The following is a 23552-nucleotide window of genomic DNA, read 5'->3' as shown; positions in this document are numbered from 1 at the left end:
GACATTGGCTTGGGGATCTCTGTGCTTACATGATCACTCACCTCATCCTCTTCTCTGTTGCATCGTCCCTGTATGCTTTCTACCCATTTCAGCTGTGTTTAATGCCATCCCTCTTACTGCTTTTTGTGAGGTGTGTTATGCCAGCTTTATCATTATTACGCTGGATTGCCAAGAGAAAACAGTCCTTGGCTATAGATGTCTGTTTGTGTGTATGTTTGTGTGTGTGTGTATGTGTGTGTGTGTGTGTGTGTGTATATATATATATATATATATATAAAATATATTTTTTTACTGCTGTGTAGCCATTGTGTATTAAGGTGGAGACAACTGAATATTTACCCATTTAGCTTGTTTTGCCTGAGGTGGATTTTTATTGAAATATGATATCTCTATTACAAACTATAAGCCCCAGACCAAAAATGTGCATCTTAGAAGTGCTGAATTAAAAACACAGTCTCAGAAAATGATTATTTCAGATGTATTCAGTAGTTCTAACACTTGGGTATTAATGAAAAAACATACACATGCTAGAAGCTTGATCCAGCCACCCTTTCAATCAAAGGAAATTTTTATTTGAGATTTATAGGAGCTGGCTTGGGCCTTGAACACACAATGTTTCAACTTTATTCAAATATTTAAGTGAAATTATAGATCTTCAGCAGCAAGCAGGAGGATGCTTGAATGCAGTGTTCAAATTCCTTTTCATGTCCATGGCAGTAGAATTTTGTGTATTTTGTACCATTTCTAAATAACCAATGTTGGGATATGAGAAGGGATCTAAATGTACTTCATGTGTTGCTACTGATAGTCAAGTGAGAGCTCACATCTCTTGGTTACTGAGCACTGATTTAAAGATCATAGATCTGGGGCTGTAAAATAATGTGAGTTTGCTCTCCACTTCTTCATGCCTCATCAAAAGAGTAAAAGAAACTTATTCATTAAAATAGGAAGTGATGGGTAATTATGAACCAATTCTCTACCTGATGTCATCTCCATCATTGGTGTACAAAATTTATGCAAAATTTAGAACAGTATTTACAAAACAAAACAAAACAAAACTGACAATGACTGTACCGTATATTCACCCAGTAGTGTCAGCAAACAGGGATGGCAATTAGTATTTGGTGTCTGCAGGGAAGTTCTTGTGTATAAAGCAAATGCAAGGCTGTACCTGCCTTTGCAGAGCCAAGAGGGACAAAGCTACATGATGCCCAGGACAGATAAATGCATAGGCATGTGCCTGGGGCTCCAGCTCTGCTTTGATGACAACAACATCTCTGTTTTCATTACTGAGAAATGCTTTTAGCCCTCCTGGCAGTGAGGGAAAGCTGGAAATGGCAACCTGAGTGTCACAGATAGAGCAACATCTGCTTGATTCTGCTGTCAGTGTCCAGCAGAGGGAAGGGCTGTACCTAAAGCTAAAGGGAAATCACAGAGAATTTTTTCCTTAAGTAAATAAATAAGACAGAAACGATTTATCTTTTTAAAAAAAGTTGTTTTCATGTATTTCATAAAAACAGCCCTGACAATCTGAAAATGCTCTCATTTTTCAAGACTTACTCCCATAGTAATACAATTAAATTGAACATTTCAGCCAATTAATTTTATTTTTGGCACCCTAAACTGAGAATAGACTTCTGTATTCAGTCAGAGAGGACCCTTACCACACTATCACATTACATTAGTGTAAATAGGGGCAGGAGAAGAGGGGGAGATCCTAACAACTCTCACCCATTCTCAGTCAGATTTTGCATATGCCCAGGGACTTTGCAATGCCTTGCTTTGGCCATGCGCAGTTCATCTGTTCTTCACTCTGTTGACATAGGGGCTTAAATTTTCCTTTTCTCCTTGCAGGGGATGGAGAACCTTTAATGGGTGAGGAAACATCACAACTTTCTTAGCCCTTTTTCAGTGCCTCAGCAGAAGTGACGGACAGCTGATTGCCAAAGGAGCCTGAAAGAGCTGGGAGTGAACAGCTAGAGAGGTGTGATTCACTCAGCAGCTCCCAAACAGTGCTAGCCTTAAAACCCGTCCTGGCTTCTGGGCTGTAAAATGCTCTTCCCTCTCAGAGATTATCTGAATCATGGAACTAAAATCTCACTTGACTCTTCCTCTTCTTGTGCCTGCTACAGCCACCATGGTTTCAGTACCTACTGGAAGGTGTGGAGGACATAGACAAAAGGCCAAAATCTGCAGAGAGTTTGGGGGTCATGGGTGAGGAAGAGTTCAGGCAAACAAGTCACTGGGTAATTCATCAGTCCTACTTGCGGAACAGATCCTCCCACCTTTTGCAGAAGTCTAACTATCTTTGAAAGCCTTTAGTATGTCCTAATGCATGTCTCTTAATGCACATGCAGAAGCAGTCTTAAGTCTGGCATTGCCTTAGCTTTCCAGTACTTAATTCTGCAGCCTCAGTTAATAATGTTCTTTAGAGGGACTTTCTGGGGTGTGATTTTGTGCATAAAAAGCAGACAGTGCACTTGAAGACAGCCGGGCTGGCAATTACAGAAGGTTGCTTTCCTATACAGTAGGACTGCAAAAGCAAATACTATGTAGTCCAAAAAAATTTCATAGCCTATGGCAGTGTTGCATATAGAAAATACAGAAATACATTCAAAACTTCTGCAGTTATAAAAATATGGGAGGGCTTCTTTCAGGAAATTTATTTGAAATGCATGAGAGCAGCCATCATATCCAGGGGAACCAGACTGGGGTTCTCCTGCCCTAAAGGCACAGGCTATTTAGGCAGCTGGAGCTAAAAGTCAGCTCAGGCATGTGTTATTTGTGGGCCAGACCCATAACAGGACCTGCAGTCAGCTGCAGGTCAAGAGTATCCCTTTCCCCGAAGTTTGAGTTCTTGTGCTACTAAATGAATGGAAATAGCATGATTCAGAGAGCAACTCAGAGAAGCATCTTTTGCTTCTGTAATCCATACTTTTGCTCTGTAATCGGGCAACTTATCCATCAGTAATTTTGGCATGCAACTCAAGCCCCGGCAGACCAAAATATGCCCCTGAGCTATGGAGACGACCTGCTCTTACCCAAATCCTCACAGAGACTCGCTGCTCCCCTCCAAAGATCTTGTAATTCTCTGAGCCTCAAGAGCCTCCCTCTTCCCCTGCCTCTGCCACTTCAGCACTTGGGCTTTCTCTGGAGGGATGCAGCAAGGAAGCTCTTAATGGGCCCCTGTGGGACATCACAGGGAAGTCCTGAAGTGAGGAAGAACAACAGGCACATAATTCATGACCTGCCTGAGGCAGAAGGGGGCAAACAAAAACAACAACAAAAAAGCTCTTCTCTCTAGAGTGGATTAATAGCAGCTCCCAGTGGAGCCCATTAAACAAAACAAAATGCTGAAGGCCTAGGAATATTGTGCACTTCATCATCTTCTGAGGATCCCCAGGGGGAGGCTGGGGAGAGTTGCAACACAACCAAAATGGAGGGCTGGCTCAGGAGGGGAGAGCACTGCTGGGCAAAGAAGGGGTTGTATTCTTCTCAGTAATAGGTGAACGTCTCCTTTGGTGCATCTGCGGGTGGTGTTTTTCCTTCTCTAGTCCTTACGCAGAAGTCTTGTGCTCTCTCAAGATTTTGCAGGTCCTCAGTGGACTGTTTGCTTGCTTTGCCACTCTGCCATCTGGCCAGCCTGACACAACTGTCCCTGGCAGAGGTTGAAATTTTGATGCTTTGTCTAAATTTGGAAGTGACATTTTCTCCAGGTTTTGTAAGCAGAACTAATGAATCACTACAGTGTAATCTCTTCTGCTCTCTCTTCACACAGCTTGACCTGAATTTTACTACTGACGAAGATGATGTGTTGACAGGACAGGTTGCAAGGATAGTATCTCCCAGACAGATCTGCCAATGCATCTCATTACTTCCCAATATCTTCTCCTGCTATCAAGTCTTCGTCATCCACTTCTCTTTCTCCTCTGTCATCATAGTTTATTCTGCTCTTGGGTTTCCCTTTATATGGCTCTGAGGACAGATCTTGATGCTTTCCTGCCATTCCTGTGCAGAACCTACAGAGAAATTTGACAAAGCAAACCATCTCAGCTTCCAGCTCACCGTGAAATTCTAATTAAGCATCTTGTCAGGCCAGAGGATGTTTGGCGCAGCAGAGCCTGGATCAGGACCATTTCACTCCCTATACTTTTTGGCGTAAGTAGGGTTTAGGTTATTCTACAGGAAAAAGCATGAGTGATTGTCACTTTTCATGTTACGAATTTCTTTACAATGGCATCTCTAGGCCATGGGAAGTCTGAAGTTTAAAAAGGCTGAGATAGCTCCTAGCTTCTCTTGTCACCTGAAAAAGGTCTTCAGTGACCAGCCTTTAACTGTTTTAGATTTATTGGCTTTTTGGCAGATATTCCTGTGATTCTTTCTCATCCTGCAAAGCTGCAGAGGCCCATATATGCAAAAATAAAGGTTGTTCTTGGCTGGTAACTCCTGAATTTTACTGTTTCAAGTAATGGCAGGAGAATCTTTGCATGAAAATCAGATGGATAAGAGTATCACTTCTCACTCATTGGTATCTGTTTACCATGGGGACGGCTGCCTTAAAAGGGAGGACAGGCGTGTAAGACAATTTTCACTTCCCCACCCGGGCAGTAGCAACCCAGATGTGCTCTCCACAGGACACACTGCCCTCTTCTGTCTGACTTTAAGAAGAAGAAATGGTTCAAGTGGTGGTCACATAATACAGGCTCTGACTGCCTTAACCTTGAACTAATTGCTAGCAACTAAAGCACTGCTTGCAAAGCCTATCATATGAAAGATATTTGATGAATAAAAGAGTGTCAGAGCTAGTTGGGAACTTTATGACACAAAAATGCTTTTTCCTGCAGAAATCAAAGCAATTTCTGGGAAAGATAAAGTTATCAGATGTCTACACTGAAATCTGTGACCATCCCTTGTCTACCCTGTCACCTGGGGAGAAGCTTGATTAATTAAAAAAAACCCTATTATGCGTGTAATAAAGAATTTCTTTATTCCTACATAAGTTATCTGTATATATGCAATAACTGCCTTCCAGGATGCCTCACAGACTAGACTGCTGGATTTGAAAAAAAATAGCTACAGAAATAGAGGAAAACCCATGTTCCATATGCCTTTCATAAAGTACATGGTTTTAACTCTACAATGTGACTGTACAGTTGACTATGCCTGCTATTAGTCTGGACAGCTGGCAGCCTTAGGAAAAGCATACATAATGCAGCTTTTCCTGAATGTTTTTTGGCAAACAGCTGTTCTTCCAGTTGCATCTAGGTGATCCGGAATCTGGGTCAGCAGGCACATGCATTTGGTCTGCACACACAGAACACTACGCCACAAGGTAGTGTTGTTTGGATTCATTCTTCATTAAAAAAAAAATATGAAAATCTTTCATATTGCTGAAATATGTTGTTCCAATAGTTTTTAAAAGGTTGTTTTTCCATGTTTGAAATTACTTCTTTATTTAAAAATAAATGAATTATGGTGAAAAAAATTGAGAGATCAACAGCAAGACAGAGCATTTTGTAATGGTCAAAATGAAAGGATGTCATTGAGCTAAGATTAATGAATGGAAAATAAAACTTTTTTTGAGTCCTTGAGAGTTTGACTTTTTATCCTGATTTGGTGTAGGAACCTCTCTTGAAATCTTGAAATACTCCCAGGACAGGAGTCCCAACTGTATGGGAATATATATACCAGAATGTGAATGACTCTGGATCAGTCTTCTCTTGGATGAAGACAATAGTTGGCAGCTCCACTCCTCTGCTACAGCATAAATGTTTCCCATAGAGAAGACACTGAAGGCCAGCTTAACCTTACTGACTTCTGTATACTGCCAGGCTCACTTTTTGGTTGCCTTTTCTCATAAAATCACATTAAAAAAACAGAAGTCTGGTGCACACATGGTTAAGAACACAGGACAAAAAAGACTCAGTCTCATGCTGCAGTTCCTCACAGTTGCAATCAATAGATTGCAGAGTGAATTTGAAAGGGAGGATGTTGCCATACTGTACACATCTAACTTTTAGATAAATAACCTAAGATACTTGTTGAAGCTTTTCTTCTTGTCAGCAGAGAGAGACAAGGACCTCCAGAGGGAGGTTCAGATCATCTCTGCGGCATTTATCTGAGAATCAGCTGAATCACCCTTTTGGAACTGCCAATCTCTCCCCAGTGAAGAGTGGGAGAGCATAGACTGAATGCCTAAGTTAGATGATATAAGTTCCCATTCGATATCCAGGAGAGACCTTTTCCATTCTCTCTACCCTACTTACCCACCAGAAGGTACAAAGGTCTGCCAGTATCCTATAACAAACTCAAAGCCTGGTAGTACTAAATACCCTAGCCCTCAGAAATTATTGCATGACAAGGGAGATATAAGGGATATCAGCAGTGCTGTAGCAACTGCAGTAACAACAAACAGGTCCAGGGGAAAATGACCAGATGATCCTAGGAAGCAGAATTCAGCCACTAAGGAGAGGATGAAGGAAAATGAACTAGAGATGATATTCAACATGACTTGCCATGGCACTCTTTAGAAGGTTATCTTCTACCAGGCATCTCCATAATAGAAAATGCATTGAAGGCCTGATTCTTTAACTGTAGATACAGCTACAAAACAACAGCAGTACAGCATAATGCTAGTGATTCATGGAAGGATTCAATGCTTTCTCCATATCTGGATGATGAAAAACTGTTCTGGGACACAGGAGTTCGTTTTCATGCATCACTAAGGACATTTATTCACTATGAAAATACTACCAATTTGAAAGAATGAGTTAGAGGTCATGGACTTTTTGTTTGATTCTGTTATTTACTCCTGGAGCTTTTTTTTTTTTTTTTTTTCCTGGAGAATTCTTTTTATTTCTATACATGTTGCCTCTACGCTCAGAAAAAAAGGTGGGGAGAGAGACATTGTTCTTCTCATGATTGCAAGGGTGGGCTAAATTAAACAAATTCCTTATTTATTTTTAACTTTCCATCAACCAAACAGCAGATGAATCAAAACTTGTTTATGGTCATGCTGGACAGTTCTCCTTGGCAATTGCCACTCAGAGGCCTGAACTGTTACAAAAAGGACAACCTTTGATCGCTTCAGCCCTTCCCACGTAGAACAGCTCCTGCTCTGTTCAAAATAAAGAGCTGGGCCTCCTATCACGAATAAACTAAAGATTTTTAAAAGAAAAAAATCTATAATAGAAAAAACCTCTATAAAGGTCTTGAGGGGAATGGCAAGGGAGAAGAAGCATTATGAAATATAAGAACAGATTAAATTGAGGATGATGTTGCTAAAACCCACCCCCAGACTATGCAATCAATGACCTGGACTCAAACTATTTGTGTGCTCTCTCTTTTCCAGTCCTTATGCTGCTGCTGTTATTATTTTTGGCCCCAGAGAAATAGCTTTCTGAATTCATTTCACCTTGATGGATTATGATGCCATTTTAAATGTCAATTGATAATAATTGTGCCATAAAAAACATAATAAATGTTATCAGTTTAAACCTACAGTGTCCCTTTAATTAATATTTCTAATTTATGGGCTTGTTGAGAAATCTGCAGAGACAACAAGGCTAATAAATCTAAGGTTAAAAGGACTCCAGAAGGCAGGCTGTGTGGGCTTTCTGCTAGATCGTTGCCAGCTGTTGAACTTTGAGAAGATCAGAGCAGCTGTCACTGGGGAGACTGTCAGAGTCCAGCAAGGCGTAAAGGATGGAAGACAATCTACAAGGACGTGATGCTCCAGAGGTGACATGGGCATTTCACAGCTGTACCATACCCAGCAACTGCTGGTGCACCTATGCACTGGTGCCCTGGCTGACTGAGCTTCCAGACTTGCTCCGTATAGCTGACTGAGCACAAGCTCTCCAAGATGAGGTTTTGTGAGCTCTGGTCTCTGTGCTGTGCATAAACACAAGACAGCTCTGATTGTGTGTCACATATTGAAATCGGTAATAAAGCAGAGGCATCGGGAGCCTCAGGTGGAATCTCATTCCATTATGCTCTTTACACAGAGGAAAATACTGGTGAGACAGAAAAGGAAACACTTCCTGACTGATAGCATAAATACAGTCCATTTTCTTTTTGAGACAGGCAATATAGAATAAAAAACTTCCAAGCAGTTATCCCAAGCTGATTCTGAGTCCTCATATCTAGGATTCTTCACTTTTTGAAAGCACACCATATTTTATAAGCCTCACAGGCTTTTGTGGACCTGTAGATTTGGTGGCCCAGGCAGAATGAGTGGAGGAAATGAACATGGCATTATTTTCTTCTTGACAGCTGCCTTCTGGTGTGAGGAGTTGCCTTCAGAGCTCAGTAGCCCCAGAGGAAGATGTGTTTCCTACCTCAAGAAGTTTATAGACTAAATTAGACAGGTAGCACAATAATTGTAACAAATGAGAGTCATTTGCATTTCCAGGTCGAGTAGAAATGTAAAAATATCCCCAAACTACCCTACAAAAGCTATCACATTAGAGCTTGGGAAAAAAAAAAATAACTACTTCATTCTTCAGTAATTTAAAAGTAAATCATTTCTTGTTTTGAACATAAATAATTTGTTACACATCAGCAACTTGATCATTTGAAAAAAGGGGTCAACTGAACTATTTTAATTTGCAAAATGTTCACTTGCATTTCATGCTTCTATTTTTTGTCAGTCATCTTTACTTTAATATAATACAAAGAAAGGAAATCCAAACTACCAGTCATTCCAAAGAAAGAAAGAAAATCTTTTTTTAGTTAATAGAAATGGTATTTATTGCTTTTACCATTTTGGTATTAAAAATGTAAAAGTCTTTAAGCATTTGTTAAACATTTTGATATCAAATCTGCATTTTTTCTGAAGAAACTTTTGTATGCAAAACATGGGATTTATGCATCATTACATGCTGCTGCTTTCCAATCCCCTTTCAAGAGTCATCACTTATTCATCCTATTTCCTACTTTAGTGCTTGTCGTGTTTTTCTGTATAGAAGAACAAAAATATATCTTTCAGTCAGCATTGCCTTCAGTTTTAATAAAAAGAACAATGCAGTAAGACAGAACAAAAATAAAGCCTTCACAAGGAAGCTTTCAAGTTATAAATTTGTGTGTGTGCATCTTGTTTAAACTCAAACACACATAGAACAACAACTTGCCCTTGCAAGCAGCAGGGAGGTTTAAAGTCACAAACTAAGACAGTGTATATATATATACATGCACAGTTTGATTTTGTGACAAGGGGCTACAAAGCTGTCTCAGCAGGTGCCTACCCAGAGAGAGTTTCGATCCAGCAATAGAGACAGGCAGCACATATTCTGTGAATGAGGAGATACTCTGATTTCACTTGTTATGTGTTGTCAGTGTGATCATGGAATAAAGGCATTTCACCGAAATGAAAACTTTGAGTGTGCCTCAGTCTCAGCTCTCTTTTCTTTAGAATATATTTAATGTGGAGACACTTGCATTTCTCTGGGAGATGGTGTGAGCATTCATAGAGGCATAACTGCCAGAAGGCTACATTTCTTCCTTTCGAAACAGGCTGTTTTTAACTGAGCCGAAATGCAGCAGGAGCATAAATGAGGGATAGGGGATGTACTTCTTTCCCAAGAGTCTCTAGGCTAATTTACCCCGTCAGTGACCTCCAACGATACCAGTCCCTTCATAAGGAGTGTTGGGACCTATTAGCCTTTTTCTCTGAAATCCTCCCCCTCTCCCCCTGCAGCAAGAAATGAGCCCCCCTGAAAACAAAGAGGCTTTAATAACAAACCAAAGACAAAGCTTTCCACAGCCAAGGAAGAGGGGCAGGGTGTCCTTTCCTGGGCTTCACTCTGCAAGTGAAGCAGACAAATCCATGAGCTCTGCTTCACTCCTGTGCCTGTGTTGAACCCTTGAAAAAATGAACAGAAGGGGAGGCTTAAAAAACGGAGGCTTTCAGTCCACGGAGCTGCCCTGTGTCTGAAAGGATACAGATAAAACGTAGCATAGTAAACAGCAGAGAGTCCAGAGGCTGTCATATATGCTAAACTAGTACACTAGAGGCTGGGTCAAGGACATTCCACTCATGACGTCTGGGATGTAAGTACGATTGGAAGCCATTATTCTATAGGAAGCAGGTAAAAGCATGTAGCGTGGCCCCTTTTTTAGTATTATAGGCAAGCTGAGTGGTGGAAATAAGTCATTTATAAGAGCATGTACCAGGCCTCTCCTTTTGCTTTTTCATAGAATGGATGGAAACCGGTTTTCAAGTCAAGAACTGGAAGCAAAAAAGAGGCTGTTTTCACGCAGGTCATAGGTTCAGAGTGTCTTCCCTTCCCCTCCCTCAGCGTACAAATGATACTCTCACTTCATCTCAGCCTGTAAATCACCCGCTCCCTCAGTCTGACTAAGCACAGAATGGAAAGAGATACCCCGTCATATGCCCAGCCAGAATTACCCAGAGCATTGAGCCGGGCAGGTGTCCTGGGTCAGTCACCAGCAGCACTCAGAAGCAAGACAGGATGGTGATGCTGCCCTTGGCCAGAGCAGCATCCAGCTGAGGACGTCTTCTGGGACGGCAGGGTATGCCCTTCTCGCCGAGAGGGCCAGCAGGTCTCTTGTGCCCACGCAACGACTGCCGACTCATTGCTTGACTAGAAAGGCACAAGATCCTCCTTCACACAAAGGGCTCTCTTGAGCCACTGGGCAGGGAGATGCAAAAAGAAGGAAGAAAAGCATTCCTCATTCTCTATCCCATGCATTTCATCAGTGTAAAAGACACTCGCTTGTCTACCCTGTCGCATGGGGAGTAGCTTGATTAATAAAATCAGATAATTAAATATTCTTCAGTATGACTGGCTGCACCATTTTTTACCTCTTTCATTGTTCTTTTTCCAACTCCCCCTACTCGCTCTGCTTTTCCAGTATCTGGAATCTCTGGAAAAAGCCGCAAACCTTTCATCTTATCAGGTGTGGTTTATTGCCCCTGGTTACACAGTAATTTTGGTCTCCACTCCATGGAGGGATCATATGATGGGATATCAGCTCAAGAATTGTCAGTTCATTGGACAAATAAGGCAGGGCCTGCCAATACAATTATAAGAGCTTGATAAGCAAGGCACAGCGGAGAACCAGCAGGAGAAGAGAGACAGAACAGTGACAATTTAAAAGGTGAGGGGCAATTCCAGAAGAATGCAAAAATACAAGGTGGGGGGCAGGGAGAGGGAAGGAATGGGAGTGTATCTAACTGCACATTCTTCCTGAAATAAAAATTAACGAGAAGATAGAAATGGCTCAGGAGAGGAATCTTTGGCATTCTTCAGCATTATCCAGGAAAACTTCTCCCTCTGCAATGGACACCTGACTGGGAGATGTAGACAACTAGTGGGATGATTATCACGTGGGTTTGCTACATAGCTCAGGAGAGAAAGAAGATAATGTTTTATCTTAGAAAGCATGGGGGGGGGGGGGGGGTACAGAGCACTAACTTCTGCTCCTAAGTGTGTTGCAAGGGGGGATTCTCTTTTTCTCTTGTGACTGACAAGATGGGATGATGTTGAAAAGCACCTGTTTGGAAAGTTCAAAGGGTTTCCAGAGTGGAAGAAAAGAGAATCGAGCCAAAGCTGACTGCTGTAGGGGATGGCTGAAGGATAACCTGGGAGTTATTGGTGACGGACGTTTCTTCCTCCTTCCTGATACCTCCCAGTATGTGAGAGAAGCTTACAAGGTGTCTCTCTTGCTAGTAAACGGCACAGGGGACACGTATTTGTCGTACAAATTATTTTCTTAAGTCCATAATAGTACAAAGGCAAATGAACTTGTTGCAGATTTCAGTCTGAAATCCAAAAAGGGAGGCTAATTGCCCAAAGGACGGGATTTGCCAATACATAGCAGCTCTTTCCAGGACATTTTCAGCCTATGTCTGTGAGGAACGCACCTCCTCCTGGAATGACAATGTGATTGCCCAGAGCTCTGTAAATCTGCACAGGTTGGGGGTTGTATGGGAGTGGGTGGGGTAGATAAGACATTTCACCCCCCACTCCTGATGCTATTTTCCCAGACACGGGAGCGCAACGCTTGGTCCCAAGCTGGCCAACAGAGGCATGTGTGTCCTTACTTGTGGGTTGCCTCTGTTTCTCCTTCTGCCACCTGTTTAGGTTGGCAGGACACAAGTGGGGAGAGAAGCACACCTTTTCAGCTGTATGTTTCCTGGAGTGTACCGAGAGCAGGGAGAACAGGAGAGGATTTTCTGTCCCTTGACTGCTTTGGCATGAAGATGACAGACCCTCAGGAGTGTGCCAGCCAGGGGAAGCCCAGTCTCTCCTTTTCTATTGAGGAGATCTTAAAGAAGCCTTCTGCCAGGACCAACCTAAACAGTGAAACCAGGAACAGAAGTAACTATGCTGAGAGACCTCCAATCCTAAAAGCAGGATCACTACTGGATGTTGGTAAGCACCAGTTATAACCCTTAATAAAAATGCTCCTGTTCTTTTTCTCCTACAGCTGTCCCATTTGATTATGTAGAATTTTTATTGTTTGGCTTTTGTAGGAATCCGGGATTTCCCTGGGCAGGCACAACATGTTAATTACATACACAAAAATAATCTTAAACAATTAATTTGCTTTCAACCTCACAATAGGCTGTTGTCAGCCTTTGGCGGGATTTAATACATTATGAAGCCCTAATATCATTGGAGAGGTGGTTATGCCACCTGAACAGTCATTGCAGGTAGCTCTCTTCAGTAAGAGTGAGAAGTGCTCATTGTGAACAAATACAACATCCTGAGGTCCTTTCCTGTAAAAAATAAGCATACTCTTGTTATTTTTTTAAAAAAATCCTTTGTGGTAAGGAAGGACAAACATTCATACTCAGGAACCCCAAACTGCTGCAACTTAATGGAGTTGTTGAAGTTTCACTTATACCAAGAGCAGACTGTGGTCTGGAATTACAGCCAAGACTCCTATCAGTATGATTTTCTGATAAATCTGACCACTCATCCTCAAGTGGGAGAAATGGTCTGTAAGGGTAATGGTAGCTAAGGAGTGTTAGAACTCAATTGCTGGAATAAGAAAAGAGTAAGCATCTGTGTTTAATCATTTCTCCTTTTTGTCAGGGACACCAAGTCCTTTCATGAACTAAATAAAACCAGCTAGTAAAGAATTGGCGTAGCTTCAGTCTTAGCAAACCAGCAAGTTCATTAGCCTTTTTGACTGCAGTTTCCTCAGTTTTGTAACTTGGGCCTTGAGTGTACTTCTACCCCCACAGATATTGTCTTTTTAATTTCTTAAACAAAGATGAACAGCCAACAGTTTCTGGATTCAGTACTTCTTCTTTTAATCTGCATCTTCTTTGAAAAGAAGATGGCTTATATACACAGACACATCCACCTAACTGAAAAAAAATCGAAGAGTTTTGAAGGAAAATTTTATTTCACCTCTTGCTCAATTGCTTTCAACAAAGCTTAATGCTATGATTTATTATCTGCAACACAGAGATATCCTTCATGGATCACGGCCCCATTTCACTGAATACTGGATACTGGGAGTCCCTTTCCCAAAGAATGACAGTGTATTAAAACATTGTGTATTAGCATGATTTCAGCTCTTTTTATGTCTGAAAATGGATCCTGACCTAGACTGGATAGCAAAAAATGGCTAAATCAGGAAGGAAATTGCAGGAAGGTGAACACCATACTCAGTAGTGTAATATTAGCAAGCCAGCTGGGTTAAAGCCCAGTTTTACTACCGCTGTGTCTCTACCATGCTTAGCACAAGATTTGCGTTATTTGTTCACCATAAATACCAGGGAATTTCACTCACTCTGTACAGAGGTTGTGTCCTGACCATGGGGCAGAGCCACAGTCACAACGCATGTCACAGCCATGGGAGCCCCCAGCACTGAGGCTGAGTACTCAATGGCTGCCTCCAAGCCTATATCTGCAGCTTCCCATAGAAACCTGCTTATGGGCGAGAGGGATAGCATGCTGCTCAATTTTCACAGAACCATAGAGTAATTCAGGTTGGATGGGACCTCTCAAGGTCATCTGGAAGTCCAACCCACTCTCAGAGAAGGGACAGCTTCGAAGGCAGACAAAGTTGCTCAGGGCCATGGCCAGTTTGTTGGCTGCTTCATCACTGGTATTGCTGGAGGAGCGCAGCACCGAAATGTTTTCTAAAGCTGCCAGTGCAGATCAGACCTTAACAACAGCAGTCTCAGGACGTTATTTTAAATATGGTCCTGAAACATATTAGTAGTTTGTAGGGCTGGACAGGGACAAACTAACCCCAGTGCACGCACACTGGGGCCCACATGCTGAAGGAGCCCAAGAACCAGGCTACCAAATGGGGAGAAAAGCTGGAGTGAACACTGTGGGAGTGAGCTCTTGTGCACAGTTAGTTGCACAGTCACTTTGTGCCATTCGATCCAAGGAGAGATACAAAACACTACTGAAAACAAAGTCAGTGTTTTTCACAGCATGGACCACACTGCATTTTAACAACATAGCACTCTTCTTTGTTCGGGAACAGAGAAGTATAGCAGAGACAGGACCTTTTTATATTAACCGTGTGTTGCAATGAGTACGTTCAAGATAACCAGTCCTGTTTCACAGAGCACCTTAGCTAAACGTGTCAGCCCAAGTACAAGGTCTAACAAATCTGTATGCAGGACGTGCTGGGTTCCTGGGATTGCATTACTGTATTGCCAGTGCAGTCTCACCCCAAACTATTCCACCTGAGGGTACATTCAGTTTTTCACCTTGAAAACAATGCAGGGCAGAACAACCAGGCCTTGCCTTTGACTTGATTAGTTGTAATTGCTCCCCACCTCCTCTAACGAAAGGGAAGAACTAATCAACAAATAAACTAAGCACGGAAAAAAGAAACTTTGTCACTTAGAGAGAAAGACTGTAACTGTAGCAAGTGAATATGGTTGTTCTTCCATCCCCTACTTGAAAGCAAGATTAGTTTAATGTACTTAAGGCAATGTAAAATGTTAACTAATAAAAGTAGTATATACACACATTCACCAGTCAGTCACTGAAGCAGGGAAAATATAAGAAAGTTGTAGAGATAATCCAAAATATTGTTGCACATTGCTTGGGTAACTGATCAGTGATTTTACAACAGAGGATAAAAATGGATCTTTTTCACTGCTGGACAGTGACACTGTAGATTTCTTATTAAAACCAAAGAGATGCCTAAGCTAATTACCCCTTTGCTTTCCCAGCAGAATTGCCAGTTTTTGCAGATAAGGTTTATTTCAAAACTGCAACACACTATGCTATACATCTTGGCATAATTGCTGTATTTCATCAAAGTCGTTCAACTTTATGCCATATAACACTGGAATTAAACAAGTTATGTAAATAGTCAGCCATATCTAATTTGGCTTGGTGCTGGCCAAGGACAGGGAACTGAAATAAATGAGGGAACTTGTTGGAAATTCCAGGATGGGATACAAATTCAGCTGCTTTCCCAGAACTGTTCAGCTGCAGCAAAGAAGGAAGTACAATAGGTCAGGGCTGAGCCTCATCAGTTACATCTTATTATGTATTTTAAGAGTATTCCCCAGTTCCCATATGGTGTGTATCTGAGCCATGATCAACATGCAAGGACTGGCAAGACACACATTCCTGGGACTTCCATGAGGTGGATACTCAGGCCAGGAAGGATGATCCATCTGGTCTGCTGATCTAGACAGCCAAAGGACTAAGACCACACTAGTGCTAAAATCTAAACTTAGCCATTAAATGCTGAGGGGATGGGTGGGACCAGAAAAGCAGAAGATGCAGAATGTCAAAAATGAGGGACATAGACAAAGCTTACGCTGGAGTCCCACACCACAGTAATCTGGGTGTGTTGGACCAGATGACCTCTGGAAGTCTCTTCTAACCTTAATTATTCTATGATTCTTCCACAAAAGGGATGCTGTGATGTACAGTACCAGCCTCATATTGAAAACTGGTGCAAGACATGATCACAGATGTGAAGATCTCTGGGCCTGATCCCTAAGTCCAAAGCTTTTCATGATTATATTTCCATTGGGATTTGGAATAAGGAATCTGCACTCTTCCTGCAGTGCCAATTGCAGTGTTAGCCATCTATGAGTTTACTGTACAAACATGACTACAATATGGACTGGAACTGCAGCCCGTGACCTGAAATCTAATAAATTTTCAAGTTTTTGAAAGACTCCTACCAAGTTAAAAAAGAAACAGCGACCAAAAAGTCATTTTAGTGTGCAGTATAGATTTTCCCCCTCTTCTTTTTTCACAGGGCCAGGAAGGGTAACCACGGCCTTTGCAAGAGACACAAATAAACACCTAGGAAGTGCCAGTCTTCACCTAGTGCCAAGTCTCATTTTAAATGGAGAAGAATAACAGATCTTACATGATGGGTGATCTGTTCAGCAGACTGGCCCTTCTTAAATTCATGAGAACTTGATTTCAATAGTCTTGAGAATATGTCCGAAATGTTTGTTCTTTACTCCCCCAGTTTCTTTCTGTGAGGTTCCACCATCAAGAATTCCTTTGTCAAGTCAAGGAGAGCTTGGGATGGGGACCTTACGTCTGGGAAATTAACTATTCATATAGTTACATAACTATAAGAGTAGTAATGGATACAGCAACTTTTTTATTGTGCTGCATTATGCCCATTGTGTTAGGGGTGTGCAAATTAATAGGAAGACAACTGCCACTGTGCACACAAATGTCAACATAGTGGTTGTTTACCTCACCCTTAACAACACTCCACCCAGATTCATTGCAAAAGAGGAAACAGATGCAGGAACATAACTGAATAGATACCACCTGGCCAACATCACCAATTCACCCCACCTATTACAAGGGAAACCAACCCACTTAAAAAAAAAAAAAAAAAAAAAAAAAAAAAAAAAGTAGGTATAGACGCAAGATAAAACCAGCACAGTAAAAAACTGCTTGCACTTCTCAGTACTCCCCAAAACCTGTGAGCTGTGTTCAGGAGGCCTAAATTCCAAGGGAATTCTGACTAGTGCCAGACACTTCCCTGTCTGAGACCTTAGTAAGACCCTAAAATCACATGCCTGAGGCCTGCAACAGGCCTAACTCTCTCTTACACACAGAGGCTTAAGAGGAATTTAGGCCTTCTGAAATAACCCCTTTTCAAAAAAAAAGAAAAAATTTAATATCTTGCCTGTATTTTCCCACCCTTTCTTATGAAATTGAAAGTCAGGCCGAGAAGACCATTTCGAGCCAGGAGTCATTTCTGTGCATGACAGTAACAAATATCTCATGTTGCACCAGGTTGAAATGTCATCGCCATTCCTGCTGCAGAAAGAAAATAATAAAACTGCATTCCCTGGAGGAGATTTTACCCACTCCAATTCGTAGATATCTTTCAGAGCTCTCTGTTGTAGTCACATGAATACACACCGAAAAATATTGTCTGCCCTAAAAAGCTGCCACTTCAGACAGTATCCTTGCTTTTTCAAGAAGGCAAGCACCAGAGGAGGTTGCAACAGAAACAGGAGTAGAACTTGGGACTCCTTACTCTGAGATGTGTGCTTTAAACACAGTATCATCTATCTTTAGTTCCATCCTCCAGGAAACTACTCCCTTGATTTTTCCAGCCTCTCCCTACGGTTCATGCCGCTCTTATTTGCTATGTGATCTCAAACAACAGATCCTCCAAGTCCTTTCTACCACTTAACACAGACATTAGTATTTTCCCATCTGCCTAGGATGGTCTCCTGTTCTCTCCCTGTTTTCTCTTCTTCAGTCGATAATTATTCATGCTCATTCTATTCATGCTGATACATAAGTCATGCTTGTCACTGGGGTATGTGACCATCTCAGAGAAATACTTTGGGGAGGGAAGGGTATGCATGAAGGAAGAAGACACACGAGAAGACTTCTGTTGTATAAAAAACACCAGTTTTGTTCATAGGAAGTTTTGATCACTGCCCCTAAGAGAACCTTGGTCAGGTACCCTTTTGTCCTTCATTGCTGTAGGATATAAGCATTATCAGTTCTGTAGCATGTTTATCTTCACAGCATCCCATCTAGCATGGGAGTGCCACTGGTCCTCAATTTAGAGAGAGAGGACTGAGAAATCCTGAGCTAAGAAGTACCCCAAAGCAGATGTCCTCTCAGTTCTTGGGCAAGTCTTTTAACCTCAGGTCTATATTAGGGACCACTCCCAGGCCTATCCTTCTCCTTTACCCTACAAACATTGTTTCAAAGTCCAGCTATTTTCTCACCACAAGCCTCAAAATGAATTGACCCTAAATGAATTGAATGAGTCCCAGTTTGCACAATATACACCTTACTAAACTGCAAACACAGAACTGGACCTTGTACCAGGTTTTTAAAGTCAGCATGGCTGGGCGTCATGCAATTGTATTTAGAAGTCTCTCCAAAGATTTGTGATAATTTGAAAAGATAACATTTGAACAATCATCCCTTACTGGCATGAGGCTTTGGCTAGTTTCCAGAGATCTTGTATTTCCTTCATGTCAGCTTCAGTCCTCTGTTTAATTCCTATTGTGTGGGCTTTTACTTAGGGCAGAATTGGGCATTCTGCCTACAGATGTTACAATTACCAGTGCTCCACGGCTGGTTAGAAATAGAACTTGCTATTTAGTCAAAAAACAAAACTCCGAAAAGCCTAAAAAGTTAGATGCTTTACCAACTCTAAATCCTGCACCAGAAATAAAATATTTATTAAAAAACAAAGTTTCTTCCTGTACAAATTGTCGAGGGAGGGAAGAAATCAAAGAGATGACAGACATGGCTGAAGGGTTTGCCTTGCTTGCACCAGGTTTGAATTTGACACAGTCATACCTGCTGCTATTTAGATATGAGAGAGGAGAGCAGAACAGCCACTTGTGCTGGACACCCCAGAGCCTAGAAACAGGTCACCTCTCAGGAGTGCAGTCCCTTATTGCATCAGGATTTTAATGTCCTTCAGTGGTAATAACAGACAAATCTATGTTGTCACATTAGCTTCAGGCTCACACTTACCATGCAGCCTAAACTCCCCAGTGGGTCTGCACTGCTTATGCGTTACCTGTTACTCTGCTTTTCCAAGCAAAGAATTCCAGGCTTGGGGGAAAACTAGACCAAGTTCTAGATTAGTCCATTAAGGCAGCACAGACCCAGTTATCTCATCTCTAAAGAGTCAAGCTGGAGCCTTGAGTGCAGCTATCAATGGAAGCACATATAGTAAAGAATTGGAGCTTATGATGAACCTTTAATATAACAAAGAGAAGTTCACAAAAAGGAGCTGGTAAGAGATTGGAATTGTTTGGTGTATCTCTCTTGAGATGTTAACAGCAATGGATAGCCCAGTCTTGAATCGGAATGTTTCTCATGGTGTTATATTTCAGTGCATGGCTCTCCAAGGCCCTCTTACCTTTATAAAGAAAGGTTTAAAGTGAGGACTCAGGCTACATTCATGAGGGTAGAAAATTATTCAGAAAGGTCTTTGCAGTGCCCTTACTACACCTGAGATGGTGTTGTTCATAACAAGGCACTGCCATAGCAGAAGGAAGATCATGGAATCTGCAGCCAGTTTCATTACCACTCTGGGGCAGGCCTCCTATCACATGTCACCACCGCTGGTTATGGCTGAGTTTACCCCCAGTTCCCAGTGAGGTTGTCTTATACCGCACTATACAAGGCCCATGCTCAAATCCAAGCTACCCTTATGGCTGCATTTCATGAAACTGAGACAATATGCACCTCCCTTACGTTTTCCTTGGCAATGATACCATGCAGGTGATTTCATGGACATGAGTTGGCTGTGAGCACCTACCTAGTATCACTCACCACAAATGCAGATGGGATATGTCAACAGCCTAAGCATAGGCTGCCTCTAGAAGTGATGCATAAATCTGAGGTGCAGGCAGCTCAGATGTAGAAAAATGGGCATATGGACCTGAATCAGGGAACACACTGAACTTTAGCCTATTCTCTGACCCATCTTCCTATATGGTAGATGTACCTACTGAGATATTGAAGAAAGCAGCAGACTGTTAAAAACAATTGGCATTCAGCAAATTCCACAGTGATCTTGCTGACAGATTTTTCAGAACAGCTCCACATCTAGCATAATTCTGAATTCTTTAGAAAAGCCAGACACCAATTTGGATGCTAACATGGAAGCTTTCTTGATCATTAGGTCCTGTTTTCGTGCTTGTGCAGTTCTCTATTGAAAATCTCCCACAAGGACCTTTGAAAGAATTAAGGTGGGAGGAATGGAAAACAGAGGTTACATTTTTGGAGCACAAACATTCACCAAGATCATGCCCTGCACCATAGACATCAAGCTAATGTCAACCTGGCATTGATGTACAGTACAGAAAGATGAAGGCCATTTTAACTACAATCAGGCTTGAATTGTTAAGACAGCTAGACCACATCCACGTTGTTTTTTTCTTTTTTTCCTACAAACTGGAAGGTACACTGAATGATGGGTCCTTTATCTAAAGCTTTCCTGTGCTGTGTCCTTCACAGATTCCAGCAGCAGGAGTCAGTTAGGCAGTGAGTTACGTTCAGTCAAAATGCTTCACCCAGCCATGTGCACTACACCCACAGCCAAGGCAAAGACAGTGCATTCAGCTTACTGCAGGAGCCCTACGGATTGCCCAGCTTCCCTCCTGGGTGAGGATGGAGGACATGAACACCTAGAAGGCAAAAGAAAATATGAGGAAGATCAGCTGTATGATTTACCAGCAGACCATCCACTTCATGGTGAGTGCCTCTAGATCCAACATTCTCCCAGAGTGCCCAAAAACACAGTTGTTATCTTACATGCTGTTACATGGCAACACCCAGCAACAGACATCACAAATATTTCTGCTCCTAAACTCCTGGCTGAGTCACAGCGATGATCCTTCAGTCTCACCATCCAAATCATGGAGACCCACCCTTTGAGCTAAAGTGCTAGCTCGGACCTGTCAAGCTCTACCAGTTTTAGTGGTAGGGACTGCTTTATATGTTAGTCTATTGCCCTCCTACTTTGGGTGGTGATCTACGGAGTTACCAGGAAATGCGCATTGCACAAGCTAGGAGCAAGTCAGCTGAACGCAGCGAATCAGCTCTATGTGTTCTGTATATCTTGGACCCACTGCACAGGCGATGAAGAGGTCATCAGCTTAAGCATAGGCAAATGGTTGATGTGCAATAGATCTGGCATGCAGGATGCGGCAAACACATTTTCAGACCTGACTATGTTGGCAGGTCTGCTAATTTCATTAGTTGTAAGCAGTCCTAAACAGCAGTCTGTGACTGAGTCTATGGCTCATGCACAGCAAAGGCCAATGTCGATATGTTTTGCCACCATGTTACACAGAGACCATGTACACAGCAGGACCTGCAGTAGCTGAATGAGACAAGTTCATAATAGACAAACTGCAATTTATTAGTAATGCATGACAAAAAATGCTTTAAGTTCTTCGAGTTTCAGAAAGGGTTAATAGAGACCAACAAGTGTAGAGACATACACTTGATAAAACAGGTTCTTGGCAGCAGTAATAAGATGTTTCCTGCATAGTTTGTTATCTGGTCAGTCCTTTCTGAAACAAAAAACAGTGCAATTTCAATGAAGACCACTGAGTGTTCTTTATGGGCTCACGTGACTGCAAACAGCTTCCTCAGCCCATATTCTTAAAGTCAGAAGGGGAAACATTTCTTCCTGTGAAATGCATCTGAAAGAAAAGCCTCTTTCTTATTGCTGCTATGGTATATGTGCGTCTTGTGACAAACTGTCATCACCCCCTCCTTGACGCAGGGGAGGCATAGTAAGATAACCAGATATTTTAGCCCATCTCTGCTCATCAGACAGCTGATAGCAGCAGGGCAAAAGTGCACATTGCCTCCTCAAGCAAGAGCCAGGGCTGAGGTGCTGTTTCCATTGAGAGGAGAGGACAAAAGAGAGCTGAGAGGGAAAGCCAAGCAAAAATGGTGCAAAACTGGGCTTGCAGCTTTGGCAGCTGTTGTTTCCGAGAGGATCCATTCCCCTTCCTTCTCATACTGGCTTTAGCTACTGCCCCCCACACCTCAGTCTTCCCTCAGCAGCTGCCTTTTTGCCTTGCATACTTTGCCTATGTTTTCAGCCAGCCCTGCCATCATACGTATCTGGCACTCAGAACTTCCTCTAAAAGTGTTTAACAAAGAGTGTATTTTATGTTGAAGGGAATCCCAAGCCATGAGGGACACATATAAGTTGGGAGGTAGCTTTCCCATTGTGACTAGGGAGGGAGGCTGGGCCTCAGTGTCCCAGCTCAGCACGCAGCATCATTGACTCGCACAGGGTTGAATACCAGCAAAGCAAATGGGAAGGAGGTAATTACCCGCATGAAAGTGAGTTGAGCTGAGCAGATCCTTTCAATGACAACTTATATTTTAAACACTTTTTAAACAAAATCCCTCTGTTCCCAGCTGACAGTTGGGTTTTGAAACCAAGCAGAGATTTAATAATCTGCCATTTTCTAGGATACTGGTTCCTGTGGTTGCTGAGCTTTTGATAGAAACAGGCTGAAGGAGGGGGAGAATCCTAAAGGACTGGATTGGCATTTTCCCTGCAACACACAAACAATGATGTTTCAGATCCAGTTCACACATTGTGTCATTCTTAGCACAGAGCTAGAGCTCATAAGCTCCAGCATCCTTCCTCCACTTGATGTTAGGGGAGAAGAGCTGATGGCTCTTTTACCCCTGCCTCTGGCTGAAGCAGGAGTCATCTTTCCGAGATGTGGTCAGTAGCAGTATCTCCAGAAAAGGTAGACTGACAGCCACCTCAGGGAGTAGTCTATAATCCTTACAGCTTGAGCCAATAGCTAATAAACTTCTGTTTCCATTCATTCTGCAGTGCTTCAGATAAGCTTTTGAAACAGTAGCTATGGGCCTGTTAGGGGTCTTCTAACAAGGTACCAAGGTGGTGCCAAATGCCCAATGCATACACCCAGAAGGGATCCCCAAGGACTCCCTCACACCCACACCAAGGTTGCCTACAGCAATTATCCCCTGAAGCAGGACCAGCCTCAGGACTGGGAAAGTCTCTCTGCTCTTTCTGCCTTGAGGTACTTATGGATGCTACAAGTCCCCTGGAAAGCTTCTGACACGATGGACATTAGTCCTTAACTAGGGGCTTCTTCAGCCCTTTCTCACAGACTGCCTGTATCTATATAAAACACCTATGTAATCTGCAAAGAAGGCCACAAGACCCCCAGCTAAGTATACTTGTCTGTGGAGTTGTCAGAGAGCAGAAGAAAACAAGCACATTATAAAATCCTCATGGAGGAATAAGAGCCTGCGTTTGTCTGGCGGTTTTCTGAATAGGAGGAGAAAGATAAAGAGGACACTGAGACTGTTTTGGTAATATGCCCTTCACAGTCAGTGGTCTGAGACAGCGAAAACACGCTGATTGTGACTCCTAAGTGTGGATTAGGAATGTACCTCTAGGCAAGCCCATAATATTATAGTGTTCCTAGAAACTTACTTTTCCCACAAGATGGCCTCTGCCACTAAGTGGTTTAGAAATGCAGTGTCATTTAAACTAATCAGAATTATGTCCTTCTCACAAACTATTTACAGGAAGTAATGCCTCCTGCACTTTGA

General features: G+C 42.2%; 1 protein-coding gene and 1 long non-coding RNA gene across 5 annotated transcripts in view; one reads left to right on the top strand and one right to left on the bottom strand.

Moving 5' to 3' along the window:
* Nucleotides 1-2296: 2296 nt before the first annotated feature.
* On the bottom strand, nt 2297-10859 carry LOC112993901 (uncharacterized). The gene is made up of 2 exons (XR_003261811.2): nt 10409-10859; nt 2297-4019 (listed from the first exon to the last, which is right to left on the bottom strand). It is a non-coding gene; the product is annotated as an uncharacterized LOC112993901 (long non-coding RNA).
* A 185-nt stretch (nt 10860-11044) lies between these two features.
* Nucleotides 11045-23552, top strand: part of ISX (intestine specific homeobox) — a 29570-nt gene continuing 17062 nt past the window's right edge. Inside the window, exons 1-3 of one of the 4 annotated variants that reach the window (XM_026118036.2) lie at nt 11045-11121; nt 12108-12398; nt 20448-20684. In XM_026118036.2, the coding sequence (XP_025973821.2) occupies nt 12221-12398; nt 20448-20684 (415 nt within the window). In that variant the 5' untranslated portion in view covers nt 11045-11121; nt 12108-12220. Of the gene's footprint in view, nt 11122-11482; nt 12399-20447; nt 20685-23552 lie in introns of those variants that run through there. The other 3 variants (XM_026118035.2, XM_026118033.2, XM_026118034.2) reach the window with 3 other exon arrangements.

The sequence above is a fragment of the Dromaius novaehollandiae genome, chromosome 1 (genome assembly GCF_036370855.1).
Source record: "Dromaius novaehollandiae isolate bDroNov1 chromosome 1, bDroNov1.hap1, whole genome shotgun sequence".
Lineage (NCBI taxonomy): Eukaryota > Metazoa > Chordata > Aves > Casuariiformes > Dromaiidae > Dromaius > Dromaius novaehollandiae.
Note: the sequence above shows the minus strand (reverse complement) of the source record. Positions and strands in the feature narration are given on the sequence as shown.